At 33.9% G+C, this 16,349-nt stretch overlaps 1 protein-coding gene across 6 annotated transcripts in view; it reads right to left on the reverse strand.

Moving 5' to 3' along the window:
- Positions 1–506: 506 nt before the first annotated feature.
- Positions 507–16,349, reverse strand: part of LOC124233441 (shugoshin 2-like) — a 28,542-nt gene continuing 12,699 nt past the window's right edge. For 4 of the 6 annotated variants that reach the window (XM_046650543.1, XM_046650542.1, XM_046650545.1 and 1 more), the window contains 5 exons: positions 15,745–15,830; positions 9,285–9,523; positions 4,895–8,086; positions 3,292–3,442; positions 507–849 (listed from right to left, as the gene is read on the reverse strand). In XM_046650543.1, the coding sequence (XP_046506499.1) occupies positions 834–849; positions 3,292–3,442; positions 4,895–8,086; positions 9,285–9,523; positions 15,745–15,830 (3,684 nt within the window). In that variant the 3' untranslated portion in view covers positions 507–833. Of the gene's footprint in view, positions 850–3,291; positions 3,443–4,894; positions 8,087–9,284; positions 9,524–15,125; positions 15,259–15,744; positions 15,831–16,349 lie in introns of those variants that run through there. The other 2 variants (XM_046650546.1, XM_046650547.1) reach the window with 2 other exon arrangements.

Below are 16,349 nucleotides of genomic sequence, written 5' to 3' on the forward strand. Positions count from 1 at the left end.
TGTGAGCAAGTTCTGTGGGACTCTCTTCTCCTACAGCAATTCTCAAAGTTTGCTCCTAGGACAATCTACCCCCAAATTCTCTGAAATGTTTGCTAGAAATGCAGATTTCTGGGCCTACCCTTTTACTTGTCAGATATTGTTTAAGAAAGCTTTCCCATTTAGGCAGAATACAATTTGACTGGTCATTTGAATGCAGTGAGCTATGTACCTTGAGCTCAGATATGAATAGGATTTATTACTTTTCATGACTGGAATAGTAGGTGAGCTTTAAAATAAAGTCATAAAAACCAAATTCAAAAGAGCCTGAAAGGTTAACCCCCTCAGCCAAGTCATCAGATTACATATAACACAAGTAATTCTGCAAGGAGAGGAATGAAGGGTGAGAGAAGACTGGCTGGGGCAGGGGGTGACTTTTAAAACCTCTGAGATGTTCCCATATACTGAACGGTTTAAAAACAAAACAAAACAAGACAGCTTGGCATACAGTGAGAAAACCAATGCGCAAAGTATTTATAATACATTTTATTTGGCTAAAAGGTTAATAGCTATTGTTTAGTTAAGGGCTGTGAGGTTGAAAGAAGCTTAAATGAGCAGGTGGATAAGTTACAGGATAACCAAAATGACTTCCTAAGTTTAATATTACAAAACAGCTACTTTAGGCGCATATATCTAAACATAAGACTGGATAAATCAACACTCCAGGAAAACGCAGAAGACGAAAAAAAAACCTAAAACTTTTCAAAACGCGTTTCCTTTTCTTGATCCTATTTATATATCTGTTTTGAGAGGTTATGGTTTGAGAATTCAGAAAAACCAGAATCCATAAATTCACCTTATCTTCTCATCTTCCTGCAAGGTAGAAAAAAAGGGAACATTAACAATAATAACACAAAACTACTGCTTTTGCTGTGAAGCATGGAGAAGAAAATTGCTGCTTCATATCAGTAGAAAGCTGTTTCCTCAAATCACAAGCTTTGCCATATATTTGAAATACTCTGTGATGGTGGGAACTATTAAAGTTTAAGAAAAATTTATCAACATAGATTTTATACATGTTACCTACATATTTCCTTTTTATTATGAACGTTAGCATACATGTAAGAATATATGAAAACATACAATTTAAAAACAATCAAGTAAAAGCTGATGCACCTGCCACCCAGGTTAAGGAATAAAATACTGCCACACTCAGCAGCTAGAGGAGACTAAGGAGAAACAAGAACTAAAGGCAAAGTGAGATCCTGGATAGGATTCTAAAAGAGCAAGAGATATTAGTGGAAGTCTATAGTTTAGTTAACAGTACTGCAGCATAAGATTTTCTAGTTTTGAAAATCATACCATGGGTATGTAAGATGTTAAAATTAGAGAAAGCTGGGTGAGGAGCATATGAGAAACCTCCATTCTATTTTTACAACTTTTTGGTAGGTCTAAAATTAGTCCAACATAAAAAGTTTAACTTACAACTCAATAATAAAAAGACAACCCAACTAAAAAAAGGGCAAAGGATCTGAATAGATATTTCTTCAAAGAAGATACACAAATGGCCAATAAGCACATGAAAAGATGCTCAACATCATTAGTCATCAGGGAAATGCAAATCACAACCATAATAAGACACCACTTCACACCCACTGGTATGGCTAGAATCATCAAAAAGTCAAATAATAATAAGTGTGTTGGCGAGGATAGGGAGAAATCAGAACTCTCGCACACCATTGGTGGGAATGTAAAATGCTGTAGCATCTTTGGAAAACAGTCTACCAGTTCCTGAACTGATTAAACATAGAGCTACCAATGACCCACCAATTCACAACAAGAGTTCACAACAAGCAATTCACTCAAGAGAAGAGAAACATATGTACACAAAAAGACTTGCAAACAAATGTGTATAGCAGCATTATTCATAATAGCCAAAAGGTGGAAACAACCAAATGTCCACCAATACACAAATAGATAAACAAAATGTGGTGTATCTATACAACAGACTATCATTCAGTCATAAAAAAGAATGAAATACTGATACATGCTACAATATGGACAAACCTTGAAGACATTATGCTAAATGAAAGAAGCCAGCTCCAAAGACCACATATCACATGATTCCATTCATAGGAAATGTCTGGAACAGGGAAATCTATAGAGACAGGAAGTAGATGAATGGTTGCCTAGGGCTGGGGGGTATGGTAACGATAGGTAAAGGGCATGGGGTTTGTTTTTGAGGTGAAGAAAATCTAAAATTGACTGTGGAGATGGTGCACATATTCATGAATATACCAAAAACCACTGATTTGTACACTTTAAATGGAGAGATGTATGGTTTGTGAACTATAGCTCAATAAAGCTGTTTTTTAAAAAAAGCCCTTGGGTCCTTTATTTCACTTTTAATTTGCTTCTCTTGCACCCTCTCCTGTATTGCTGCCATCTGCTGGTTATTGTTTTAAAATACCTGCCAGAACCTCCAATATCTAATTTTATAAAAAAACCAAACACTGAAACAACATAAAGAAGTGAACATTTAACAATATTTTTCTCTATCCTTTTGAAAATACTGTCCCAAATACGATCAGGTTCATTTATTCTTTAAAAAAATGAGATTCTGAATAAAACACATGTAAAAGGCATTTGGGCATTTTTGAGATAATCAAGGAAATCTGAATAGATTTTGAATAGATATTGAATAGGAATTAGCTATTAGATGATAACATTGATAACTTTGTTAGATGTGATCATTGTTGTCCAGTTTGGTTGAGAAGTTCTTATTTTTCAGAGATATATATGGAAATGTTTTAGGAAGTGAATGACCCAATATTAGGCATTTGCTTTAAAAAATACCACAACAAAAAAGGATAGATGAAGTAAATATGTCAAAATATTGATGACTGTTGAACCTGAGGGATGGATACATGGGGGTGGGAGGTACTATTTTCTCTTTGTTGGGGTATGTCTGAAGTTTAAAAAAAGAAAGAAAAAGGAGTGCTGTTCTTTGAGGCCAAAGGACATATAAACCACTTTGAATTCTTTGAAGGACAAGGTAGAAAATAAATAAATGTGGGTAACAGATATTGAAACGCTGGTTTGCAAATCATAGGCAACAAATTAGTTTTAAAAGTCTGTTCAAAGAATAAAAGACCTTTCTTCAATTCTTACCCAGATCATACTGTGGTTGTTACAAGTCAACAGTATACGTTTTATCGATAATCAGAAGTACTCAAATGCTAATTCAGGCAGGAATTTTTTAAAAAACATATATAATATCACAGTGAAATCACTGAATATCATTGAAATACATACCTTTTGAGACTTGGCTCTTTTAAATCGAGAGGAGTACACCTTCTTCTCCGGCTTGGTAGCTCTGAAGACAGACCTTCTGACTTACTGTCAGATTTAGCAGTGTTATTTGAAACAAAATTGGTATTTGTCAAGTCCTGTAGTGTTCTATCTCCTGAAAAGAATATTATTTTCAGAAATATTTGTAAAAAGAGAGAGAGAGATGGAAAAGATATGGGATATTTAATGGCTTGCAAATTGTTGGTAGCAAATTTTTAAACTTAACAATAAGTTATAATTTTAAACATTACAATAGTAACACTGAAATTATTTGTAAATGTTTAATTTTTTTCTAGCAATAAAGAGAGGAAAAGAGACTTAAAATTTGAAATAAACTACCAAAGTGGCCTGCAACAATTTTATTCTGAAATCACATACAGGCTGATAACAATTCTTCATGATTCAACTCTCTTCACAGAATCACACAAATTAATGTGCATTCATGGAACATTGGTCATCAGTGGCTCACTCTGTGAAAGGCACCATGAGGAGCAGAGACGAAAGATGGCTCCTGTCCTCTAACATGTCCTGCAGCTCTAGACCTTTCTCCTTCCTTCCCTCCAGTATTCCTTCTACTGGAGCAGCCTGATCCATCAAAATCCTAGTGTTCCACACACATGTACTGGAAATGCTAGGCTCCCCGTAGAAAACTGTAATTGACATGGGAATGTCAAATGTCACAAAATTTCTATTAACAAAGGAACATCCTTAGGATTCAATGTTAAGGGGAAAAAGTGGGATGAGTAATGTTATATATAATAGGATTTCAAGTATCTATTTAAAATCCATAGATTCAAGTCTGTATGCATGTGTCAAAATGTTGACTGCAGTTTCCCAGATGACTGTTTTTCCTGCTATTTTCTGATTCTCTACTTCCAATTTTCTTCAGTGAATACTATTTTAATAACTGGGGCAAAGAAGAAACACTGAAGGTCAAAAGCCTACCTGTCCCTAAGGGCCTAAAATGCTCCCTTCATGACGCCTTTGCAGGTTCCTCTAGTCAAATGACTCCCAATTATAGCCCTCAGCATAATGTGTGTGCTTTTATTACACCATTTACCACATTTCAACACTGTTTGTTACTTTTACATCCATGTATTCTGAGGAAAGGGAGCTGGTATTGGTTATTTTTTAATCCTCTAAAACATCTAGAACAATGCTTTGATCACATTAAATATACGCTGTTGGAGAGTCTCGCCCTTAGGAAACTTGCAGGTGGCTTTGTTAAACAAACCAGGGCAATGCATTATTATACACATTGAAAACACTCAATTTCCTTCAAACATATGAGGAAATAAATTATCTGCCTAATGCCATTATCGGAGAACTTTGTGGTGAAGGCCAAATCCGTTTTTTAGGTTATAAAAGTCCAAGACATTCTCACGGTTATCTTCCCAAAGTATTAAACCTTTTTAAAATTGCTTCATATTGCTTCCATAGATCAGGCAACACAGTTAAATACTGTTTTTAAATTCTATAAAAATATCAGTTATAAAAGGAAATATTTTACTGGTTAAGTGAAAAAAAATACACTTTTAAAACTTGATCACCTCAGGTATTGACCTACCTATTTCTGATTTTTGTGTCCTCTGGCTGACTTTACATTTCATCCCTTCCACCTTCTCATGCACATCCTCACTTACTTGAAAGATTGGTGAGCTCTCCAGGGCAAAATTTTCTCTTATTATCAGATTTTTACTAGAAGAAATACTTAAAGGTATTGAACCTTCATGAACACTGTTAAAGGAAGACTCTTGTATATTAGGTGAATATATTTGAGATAAAGACGTCAACACCTTTGTGTAAAAGTCTGGCTTAACTGTGACAATTTTATTATTTTCCAAATTTTTTTCCTTATCGGCTTGTTCAGATTCAACTGATACTCCCTGAATGGTGTTGGTTACTTCACAGCTCTCTGGAGAAGGATCTCTGAAGGTCTTCCTTTTTGATCTGGATGGCATCTTACTGACTTTTCTGACCTGGCACTCTCCTTCTTTTATCACTTCCACAGAGGGGATATCTCTGTTTTTATTCAGAGTTGTAGTGCTTTGCTTTAGATCGTTACGTAATTCCATTTGGTTTCCAGGATCAGAATCTGCTTCATTAGGAACATGTTTTAAACCCGATTCTAAGGAGATACAAGTCTGTGAAGAATCTGTTAACTGCAAAATAGGTTTGTTTTCACTTTTTGCCAAAACGTTCCTTGCCCTGCCTGATGATTCTTTCCCAGGCTTTTTAACAAGTTTACAAGGATTTGAAATTTGATCACAATTTTCCTTTTCATTACTGTTGATTTCCATACAGTTTCTACTGATAATACCTTGGCATTCAAGTCTTTGTTTGGATTTATTTATTTTAAGATCAAGATCTTTTGTATAGCTTTCTGGGCCAGGCACATCTTTATCATTATCCTCATATATTTGGAACATTTCAGAAATTATTTCTGTCTTCCGATTTACTTTCTGCCTAGGCTTCTTACTTGTTTTTGATTCCTTTCGCTGAGCAGATTGCCTATCAGTGACACGCTTTTTCATATCCAACATATTCCAGGTCTCACACTCATATAAATTTCCATTATCTTTGGTGGAAAGATAAGCTGTTTTAAATTCATTTGTGACTTCCAGGTTTTCAGAAATGGTTTCTTTATCCTTTTGGGTTAGGGAAAAGAAGTCATCTTTTTCTGGGTCATGCACACCTTTGTCATTAAATTCATTTAGCTGGTTCATTTCCAGAATTATTTCTGTCTTCCGACTTACTTTCTGCCTGAGCCTCTTATTTATTTTTGATGCATTCTGCTTTGCAGGTGGCATATCAGTAACATGCTTTTTCATCCCCAAAATGTTTTGAGTCTCATAATCACATAGGTCCCTATTACCTCTTGTGGAAGGACCAGCTGTTTGAAACTCATTTGAGTCTTCTAGGCTTTTGGGGATGATTTCTTTATCCTTTAGGGCCAGAGAAAATAAGTTACCTTTTCCTGGGTCATGTATGCCTTTGTCATTATTCTCATATATTTGGTTGATGTCGGAAATTATTTCTGTCTTCCGACATACCTTTTGCCTAAGCTTCTTATCTATTTCTGATTGATTTTGACAAGCAGCCTGCATATCACGGACAGGCTTTTTCACCCTCAAAACATCTTGAGTCTCAAAATCATACAGGTTTCCACTATCTTTGGTGGAAAGAGAATGTATTGTAAACTCACTTGGGACTTCTCGGTTTTCAGGGATGATTGCCGTATCATTCTGGGTTAGGAAGAAAGAGTTATCCTTTCCTGGGCAATACACACTTTTCTCATCATCTATATAATTCACTTCAGAAATTATTTCTGTCTTCCGATTTACTTTCTGCCTAATCTTATTAACTTTTGATTCATTTTGCTGAAGAATGGACACATTGGTGATCTGCTTTTGAAAACCCAACACATCCTGGGTCTCACAATTGCACAGGTTTCCATTACTGATGGTGGAAAGAGTAGGTATTTGAGACTCTTTAGAAACTTCTAGGTTTCCAGAGATGGTTTCTTTATCCTTCTGGATTTGGAAGAAAAAGTTACCTTTTTCTGGGCCATGTGCATCTTTAGCAGTATCACCATATATCTGGTTCATTTCGGAAATTATTTCTGTCTTCCGATTTACTTTCTGCCTAAGCTTCTTATTTATTTTTGATTCATTTTGCTGAGCAGGTTGCATATCAGTGACATGCTTTTTCAAATCCAACAAATTTTGGGTCTCATAATCATGTAAATTCCCATTATCTTTGGTGGAAAGATCAACTGTTTGAAACTCATTTGTGGCTTCTAGGTTTTCAGAAATGGTTTCTTTATCCTTTTGGTTTGGGAACAAGTTACCTTTTTCTAACATATGAATCACAAAAGTCTGTCTAGAAGGTTTACTTTTATTACAAGCTAGAGAACTCTGACCCATATCAAATTTACTCTCCTGTTGGAATTTATCTGAACTTTGGGAGAACAAGTACGGTTCTTCTGGTTCATCTGTTACACATATTCTTTTCTTTTTTTTATTATACCGTGTACTTTGTCTGTCATCTTGATCGAAGCCATTATGAATTTTCTTCAGGATGTTCAACTGAGCCAGCTGTTCAGTATTGAAAATAAAATTTGGATCTTCTGAATCCCCTTTGCCATCCAGAACAACAGATCTTCTTTCTGGTCTGTTTTCAATCTTTTCCTCAATATCCACATGTGAACTATTTTTAAATTGTCTCTTTGATCTTTCTTTCTTTTTGTCAGAGCTTGAATCTTTCACTTTTCTGAAAGTTTTCATTCCACAATCATTTGGTTTTTTATTACTTTTATTTTTAGTCCCTGTTGAAACTGTAATAATTGTGCTTACTTCACTTGCAGTTAAGTCCATGTCAGCATCATACACAGTTTTCTGCAATTGAAAGTCGCCATTACCCTCAACTTGACTCACGTGCTCTGCAGTAGGTTCACCAGCAGACTCAGAGGTGTCAGGAAGGCCCTGGATGTTTCTTTGCATTTTAATATTTGTTTCATTAGTACAATCACTTATCTCATTATTCCGATTTAATCCTGGACTTGAAATCTGCTGTTGCTCTAAATCTGTCACACAGGGAGCGTCTGCAGGATTCTTTGATTCCCGAGATGATACACGTTTTTTCCTTTCAGTCACATTACCAAGAGATAGTTTCTCCTTTCTGTGGCTGATGGACTGGACGTTTTTCATCTCACTCATTAAAGAACTCTTGGAACTTTGGTCTGAGCGGGAATGGCTTTCTATAAAACAAAGGGAAACAAAACTCAGAAATAAGAAATGACATGAAATTTATCATTTTAAACAAAAGAGATTAGAAATCAAACTGTTTCACAGAGATTTCTGACAATGTGTTCTGTTCTGTTCAGATACTTATATTATGAAGAATCTATGCTGATAAAAAATAAAGCCAAAATGACCACAGTATTCATAACCCACATTTTATACTTGTATCTATGGAATATAATTCCTGAGAATTCACTCTGCTTTGGTCCCAACAGTAGAGTGGAGAATAGCCAAAAGTAGAGCCACTAAAATATATTTCTAGAATGGGAGGAGGCCAGCAAAGGAACCCAAATAACAGTAATAACTCTGATAAGGATTACTGTTGAAAGGCTATGAGAAGGAAGCTAAAGTTTATATAAATTACACACACACACTCACATAAATTTTTAGAAAGGAAAAATAATTCTAAGCTCTAAATTCAATATAGTTGTGGTTCCATATCCCAATCTGAAAATCTATGACAAATACAAAGCCAGACTACACCATAGGATTATTATTCTGAAATACCACATAAATAAAATGTGTCATTTTCTCTAACTAAACCATTAGCCAGGCTCAGGTTTTCGCTTTACCACTAATTGGTTATGATTTTTAAAAAGTCACTACACCTATCTAAGCATCCAATTTTTCTATCTATGAAAAGGAGAAGACCAAACTTAATAAATATACAGTCATGCACTGCACAAAACATTTTGGTCAATGACAGACTATGTATATGATGGTGGTCCTGTAAGATTAGTACTATACAGCCTAGGTGTGTAGTAGGCTATACCATCTAGGTTTGTGTAAGTACACTCTACGATATTTGCACAACTACGAAATCAACTAACGATGCATTTCTCAAGAACGTATCCCTGTTGTTAAGCAGGGTATGGTACCTTTTAATTCATAAGCTAAGATACCAAGAGAAGCTCTTTAGGCAGGTTTACTTCTAAATACTGCTCCCAGAGTAACAGTATTAGCCCATGGTGCATTTGACATTTGTCAGCATATTTATTTTTAAATTTTTCACCAGCAATTTTAAACAGCAAAAGTTAGTAAATCCATAACGTAACAGATCTAACTTATTAACTGTTTATAAACCATGCCTCAAGAAAAAAATTTGATGAACCTAACTACTTAATAATGATACTCAAAATGAACTAACAACCTTACCTTTGGGAAGTATATCAATAGAAGAAATATGCTCTGAATCACTTAAACCACACACATTCTGATTATTTTCTTTAAGAAATAATAATTCCAAATTACACTGAGTTGATAAAGGTTGTCTTGTTGATACTGAAGAGGGAATATCAGGTGACATCTTTGATTTAATATTGTCATCACATTGCATTTTCTCTTTACCATCATCATCATCATCATCATCATCATCATTTGAAGTTAATGGAACCCTAAAGGAAAGTGGGAAAGAATGGGAAATTTTGTATTTTACAAAAAGTATTTGGAAAATTACATGGATAGTTCTTTCTATATTCCATTTATTTAAGATCCAACCATGAACCCACCTTGTTACCTTTTGTGTTCAGTGAAGACAACTTACAAGTAAAAAACAGATAGTTTCTAATAGTACAAACCTTGGAATAAAGAGGAATGCTTCTTATCCCCACAGCTCCAAGGGCCCCAGAAGGAGATCACTGATATAATTACTGGTTAGGCTATTAGGATAATAATACTGATGAAATGAATAAATTTCAAACATACTTACAAATACTCATGCATAATATTTATAGTTTTCCTATAATTAATTTTATGGAATACCCAAAATTCTTACTTTGGTTTCAAATAACTACAATTGCATGTAAAGTTATGTGTGAAATAACGTTTGCTATGTTTCCAAAAGGCATGCATGCAAATTAAAGCCATATTCCTAGAGTAGCTAAATCTATGGGGGGGGGGGCGGGACAGAAACTCACAGAAACAATCTGATAATCTAACCTTCTTGAATTCAAACAATGAAGAGTATAATCCCCCAACGCTAAAGATTTTGCCTTGTATGCCAAATGAATCATAGATATTTAAAAATTATTGATGATGATCAAAATAAATCTTGCAAACTATTTGTTAAAAATTTAAAGGCAAGTATTACTAGAATAGCCATTCAGAGGAAATTTCTATGCCACCTGAAGAAACAAGTTAACAAAAATAGGACAGAGGTTCTGATTCTGGGTTACAGTCGAACAGCTACTACTGAATCCAACCCTATCAAACATAATGTCTACAAATTCTGGACAAAATATAAAAAAACAATTACCTGAAGTCACTAAAAAAAGTGAACAAAAAACAAGTAGAAACTGAAGGGAGTTTGACACTTAGAAAAAGGGTGAGTTGCCACTGTTTACAACCTCAGTCACTGCCACATTTTTAAAAACTTAGAAACCCACAGTCTAGTTCAACCACAGAATTCAGGACAACTACAACAGCTGTAAACTGTGTGTGACGGGGAAAATAAATGAGAGGTAGAGCGGGGAGCCCCAAATTTTGTGTATAAACTCTTCCCAAATCTCTGGCTGACTCCCGAATCATATATATGTGAAGAAGATTCCATGCAGCCCGGCTAAGGACAAAAGAACTGAAACGAGATTCCATATGTTGCTCACAACAGAGAAGCAAGAAGTTTAAGTTCAGACAAGGTAACCACCTACTAAAATAAAATAATCAAATTTGTTGAAAGAACATACTTGAATCCAGATTTTCTACAATGTAGGATTCACAATGTCCAGGATATAGTCCAATATTATCCAACATATGAAACCATAAGACAACAACTCAAACTCGAGAGAAAAAAATCAACAGAGAATGATCCTGATATATATAAAAGGCCAATAAGCACATAAAAATATGCTTAATATCATTAGTTAAAGGGAAATCCAAATCAAAACCATGAGACACAACTTCATACCCACTAGGATGGCTAGAATCAGAAGGACAGATAATAAGTGTTGGTGAGGATATGGAGAAACTAGAACCCTACATTTTGCTGGTGGGAATGTAACACAGTGCAGCAGCTTTGGAAAACAGTTTGGCAGTTCCTCCAAAAGTTAAATGTAGAGTTTTCACGTGACCCGGCAATTCTACTTGTAGGTACATACCCAAAAGAACTGAAAACTATGTCCATACAAAAACTCTTACACGAATGTAAGTAGCACCACGACTCATAAAAGCCAAAAAGTGGAAATAGCACAAATGTTCATTAACTGATGATGGATAAACAAAATGTAGTATATCTGTACAATAGAATACTATTCAGTCATAAAAAGGAATGAAGTACCATAGATGCTAACATGAATGAACCTTGAAAATGTTACGCTAAGTCAAAGAAGCTAGACACAAAAGGTCACATATTGTGTGATTCCACTCATATAAAATGTCCAAAATAGGCAATTCCATAGAGACAGAAAGTAGATTAGTGGTTGCCAGGGGCTAGGGAAGAGGAGACTGGGAAGTGACTGCTAATGGATACAGGCTTTCTTTTTGGAGTGATGGCAATATTCTAGTGGAATTTGATAGTGGTAAAGGTTGCACAACTTTGTGAACATACTAAAACCACTGCATTGTATACTTTAAAAGGGCGAATTTCATGTTATGAGAAATTTTATCTGTGAATTATATCTTAATTTTTTAAAAAGTAAGTAGAAGAAAGGAAATAGTGAGGAGCAAACACTAATGACATATGAATGGAAGAAAAATTGATAACAAAAATCAATGAAACCGAAAGCTGAGCTTTTTAAGAGATCAATAAAACTGACGAAACTCTAGCTAGTTTGAGCAAAAAGATGGAAAACACAAATTACTAATATCAGGAATGAAAGAAAGGACCACACTAGAGATGTCACAGGCATTAAAAGAATAAGGGCACGTTATAAACAACTTTATACCAATATACTTGACTGCCAAGATGAAATGAATGGTTTTCCAGAAAGACAAATAGTTTCTAAATTGACTTGAAAAGAAATAGAAAATCTGAAAAGCCCCATGTCTATTTAAGAAATCAAATTAATAATTAAAAACTCCAGGCCCAAATTACTTCTCTTGTGAATTCTCCCACACATTTAAAGAAGAAATACCAACTCTATAAACTCTTTCAGAAAATGGAGGAAGAGGGAATGCTTTTCATCTCATTTTACAAAGCCAGCATAACCTTTATCAAAACCTATCAAAGAAATAATAATAAAATTATAAATCAATCTCTTATGAACACAGGTATAAAAATCTTTAAGAAAATATTAGCAAATCAAATCTATCAATATGTAAACAGAATAATACACCATGACTGAGTGGAATTTATTCTGGGAATGCAAAGTTGGTTTAACATGAGAAAATCAAGTGAAGTCATCATATTAAAAGAACAAAGGAGAAAAGACATGATTTTCTCCACAGATACAGGAAAAAACATTTCACAAAATTAAATACAAATTCATTAGAAAAACTCTCAGCAAAGCAGAATAAAAAGGAACTTCAACTTGCAAAAATGGTGCTAACTTTTCAAAAGAAAAGATAGAAGCTAGAAGACAATGAAATGACCCTTTTAAATTACTCAAAGATAATTCCAAACCCTCAATTTTATAAACATACTCTTCAAAAATGAAGGTGAAATAAATATGTTTCCAGAAAAACAAAAACTGAGTGAATGCATTGCCAGTACTTGCACTAAAAGAAATAATAAAGAATTTCTTCAGGCAGAAAGAAAATTATCTCAGAAGGAAATATCAAAATGCAGGAAGCTTATTTGTCAGTTTTACCTCAATAAAGCTGAAATAATAATAAAAATAAGATTATGAACAAGCATAAAATAAAAATTGAAGGAAGTAATATGAAAAAATAGAAAAGTTATATATGTAGGTAATTATAAATGAAAACTGACTACTACACAAAACAATGAAAGTAGGAGTTTGTGGGACTAAAACATATGCTGAATGAAAATACATAATAATAGAAAGGCAGAACACAGGAATGCAGAATTGAACTATGCCAAGGTGCTAGCATTACTGAAGAAGTGGTGAAGTAATATTTTGTATAATAGTGTAATAAATCAAGGATGAATATTGCTACACTAGGGCAATCATAAAGGAACAGAAGATAAGTTAATAGCTAAGAAAAATTAAATGCAGTAGTCTCCTCTTATCCTCAGTTTCGCTTTCCACAGTTTCAGTTACCGGCAGTCAACCAAGGTCCAAAAATAACGCTATGTCACAACACCTACGTCATTTGCCTCACTTCGTTTCATCACGCAGGCATTAGATCATCTCATGTCATCACAAGAAGGATGAGTACAGTACAATAAGATATTTTGAGAGAGAAAGACACCACATTCACATAACTTTTATCACAGTATATTGTTATAATTGTTCTATTTTATTATTAGTTATTGCTGTTAATCTCTTATTGTGCCTAAACTATAAACTAAACTTTATCATAGGTATGTACATATACCAAAAATACAGTATAAAAGGGTTTGGTACTATCCGTAGTTTCAGGCATCCAGTGGGGGTCTTGGAATGGATCCCCTGCAGATAAGGGGGGAGACTACTGTAACGAAAAACATTTGATTTCGAAAGAAATCAAGTAAGGAGAGAAAAAAGAACATAAAACAGGTAGCTCAAATAGAAAATAACCAGATGGCAGATATAAATCCAACTATATCAGGAACTAGATTAAACATAAACATACTAAATATTCTATGATGTTACACTGAACTTATTTTTTTAAAAAAGATGAATCTATATGCATTTCAAATATAACAGAGAGTTTGAAAGCAAAGTTATAGAAAAAGACATACCATAGAAATGGTATATCAGATAAGTAGACTTTAAAGTAGGAATCATTTCTAGAAATATTTCACATTGATAAAATAATCAATTCATCAGGAAATCAATCTTAAATTTATATGCATCTAATAATAACTTTAAAATATATAAAGCAAAAATTGACAGAACTAAAAGGAGAACCAGATGAATCCATAATCACAGTGGTACACTAAGGCACTTCTCTCAATAGCTGATAGAATAAACAGACAAGAGAACCAGGAAGGCTACGGAAGATCTGAACAATACAATCAACAAACTTGACACAACTGACACATATAGAATACTGCATCCAACAACCACAAAGTACACTTTCTTTTCATGTGAACCCGAAATACTTACCAAATTAGACCAAGATGAGACCAAGTAGGTCTCAATAAATTTCAAAAACCTAAAATCATTTTAACAATGTTCTGTAACTACAATGGACTTAAGCTAGAAACCAACAACAAAAAGTAACTAGAAAAAATAACCAGCTGTTTGGAAATTTAATAATATACTTGTAAATGATCTATAGGCCAAAAAATATATCAGAACAGACTATCAAAAATTGTGAGATGAAGCTGAAGCAGTACTTACAGGAAAATAGTTGTATTTTTTAAAAGAAAGACTGAAACTCAGTAATCTACACAATCTGAAGAAGCAAATAATGGTAATAATAATAAAAAATTTTAAATTGAAAAGGAAAAGCAAAACAGGAAGAAAAGAAATAACAAGAATAAATGTAATAGAAAACAAAAATACTAAAAAGAAAGATCAACATAGCCCTAAAGAGGACTATCTTTGCAAAGATGAACAAAACTGATAAACTTTTAGAGCAAAATTAATCAAGAAGTATTGAGAAAGAAATAGAAAGAATATTGAGAAAGAATATTGAGAAATAGTGAGAAAGAAAAGGAGAACATCATTATATATCCTGCAGACATTAAACACATAATTAGAGATACTATGAACAACTATAGCTAATAATTTGGTACTATAGATGAAATGCACAAATTCTTTTCAAAAGTCAACAAACTAGACACAAGAAGAAATAGAAAATCTGAATACTTTTACATCCATTAACATGGGATGTTATCAAAAACATTTCCACAAGAAAACCACAGGCCCAGATAAACTTCTCCCAAGCATTTAAAGAAAAAAACAATTTTACACAAACACTTCCAAAAAATGGAAAAAGAACTGCACTTACCAATTCATCTGCTGTGACCAGTATAATGCAAATACCAAAACTTGATAAAACATATTACAAGAAAGGAAAATTACCTAGTAGAAAACAATGAGGCTAGTAGAAAACAATGTGACCCGGGAGAAAGGAAAAAAAGAACCGAAGAGTTCTACTACATCTCCTACAGATGAACTTGACTGTTGAATTGATGGGAAGTGTCCTTGGAGCCCTGGAGGTACGAGCTGTGGCAAATACCACAGACCATCTCATTCCTCCTCAGTAGGGAACTACAGGCTGATGAAACCCAAATATTGCATCACACACACAAACACTGATTGTGTTATACAAAAATCTAAGTGCTCTGAAGCAGTGTGATTCCAACTCGTGTTGCTAAAGGTCCACCTGAGCCTCCTTCTTCTCTAGAGTGTATGGGAAAGCAGAAGAATATTTCAAAGTATAAAACTGAATTCTATTAGAGGATGTGTTCAATTTCTTTTACCGGTACAATATTAACAATTTATTTCATTATTTATTTGTAAATGTTTTTCTATGTTTAAAGGAAGCAGACTGAAAAAAACCATTTAAAGTCTAGTTCAGGCAGAAGTGTGCAAGTCAGTATTTAACTGAGTTTTGAAGCAATTACCTTGCAAATGGAAGATGCATCAACTTGCACTGTTTACTAACCCGTTTCTTCTTGCTAGCTGGCAGCAGAAAGGAACTCTGATGGAACTATTTTTGAAAAGAACAAAGAAGATGAAAAGGAACAAAATTCTCATCTCCTTATATCATGTTTGTTATTAAAGTACCAAGGATACCAATAGTAACAGAACAATTCTTTCATTAGCCTTCAATAGTTGAATGAGAATAATGTGATGATAAGGTTAAACACAGTTCATCCTTAATCATGCCATCTAAAGATAATTACTACTAATTATACCACTTCTAATAATCACTACTAATAGGAATGAATACACACGTGCATACCCGCACATATACAGTATCTCTACATATATGTGCAATACACTCATGTCTACATACGTATTATATAATACATTATTGGACTTCATAACACTTATTTTTAAATGACCTTTTAAAAGTCAAAGTCTGGGTGATTTTCATATATCTTTTAAATTTTTGCTTATCTATATTTTGTAAATTACCTGACACTCTTTGAAAATAAATACCATAAAACTGGGCAACGTGCAACCATGTTTTCCTACTACAGTGTTAACCTGTAACAGAAACAGG

The sequence above is a fragment of the Equus quagga genome, unplaced genomic scaffold (assembly GCF_021613505.1).
Source record: "Equus quagga isolate Etosha38 unplaced genomic scaffold, UCLA_HA_Equagga_1.0 203_RagTag, whole genome shotgun sequence".
NCBI classification, from domain to species: domain Eukaryota; kingdom Metazoa; phylum Chordata; class Mammalia; order Perissodactyla; family Equidae; genus Equus; species Equus quagga.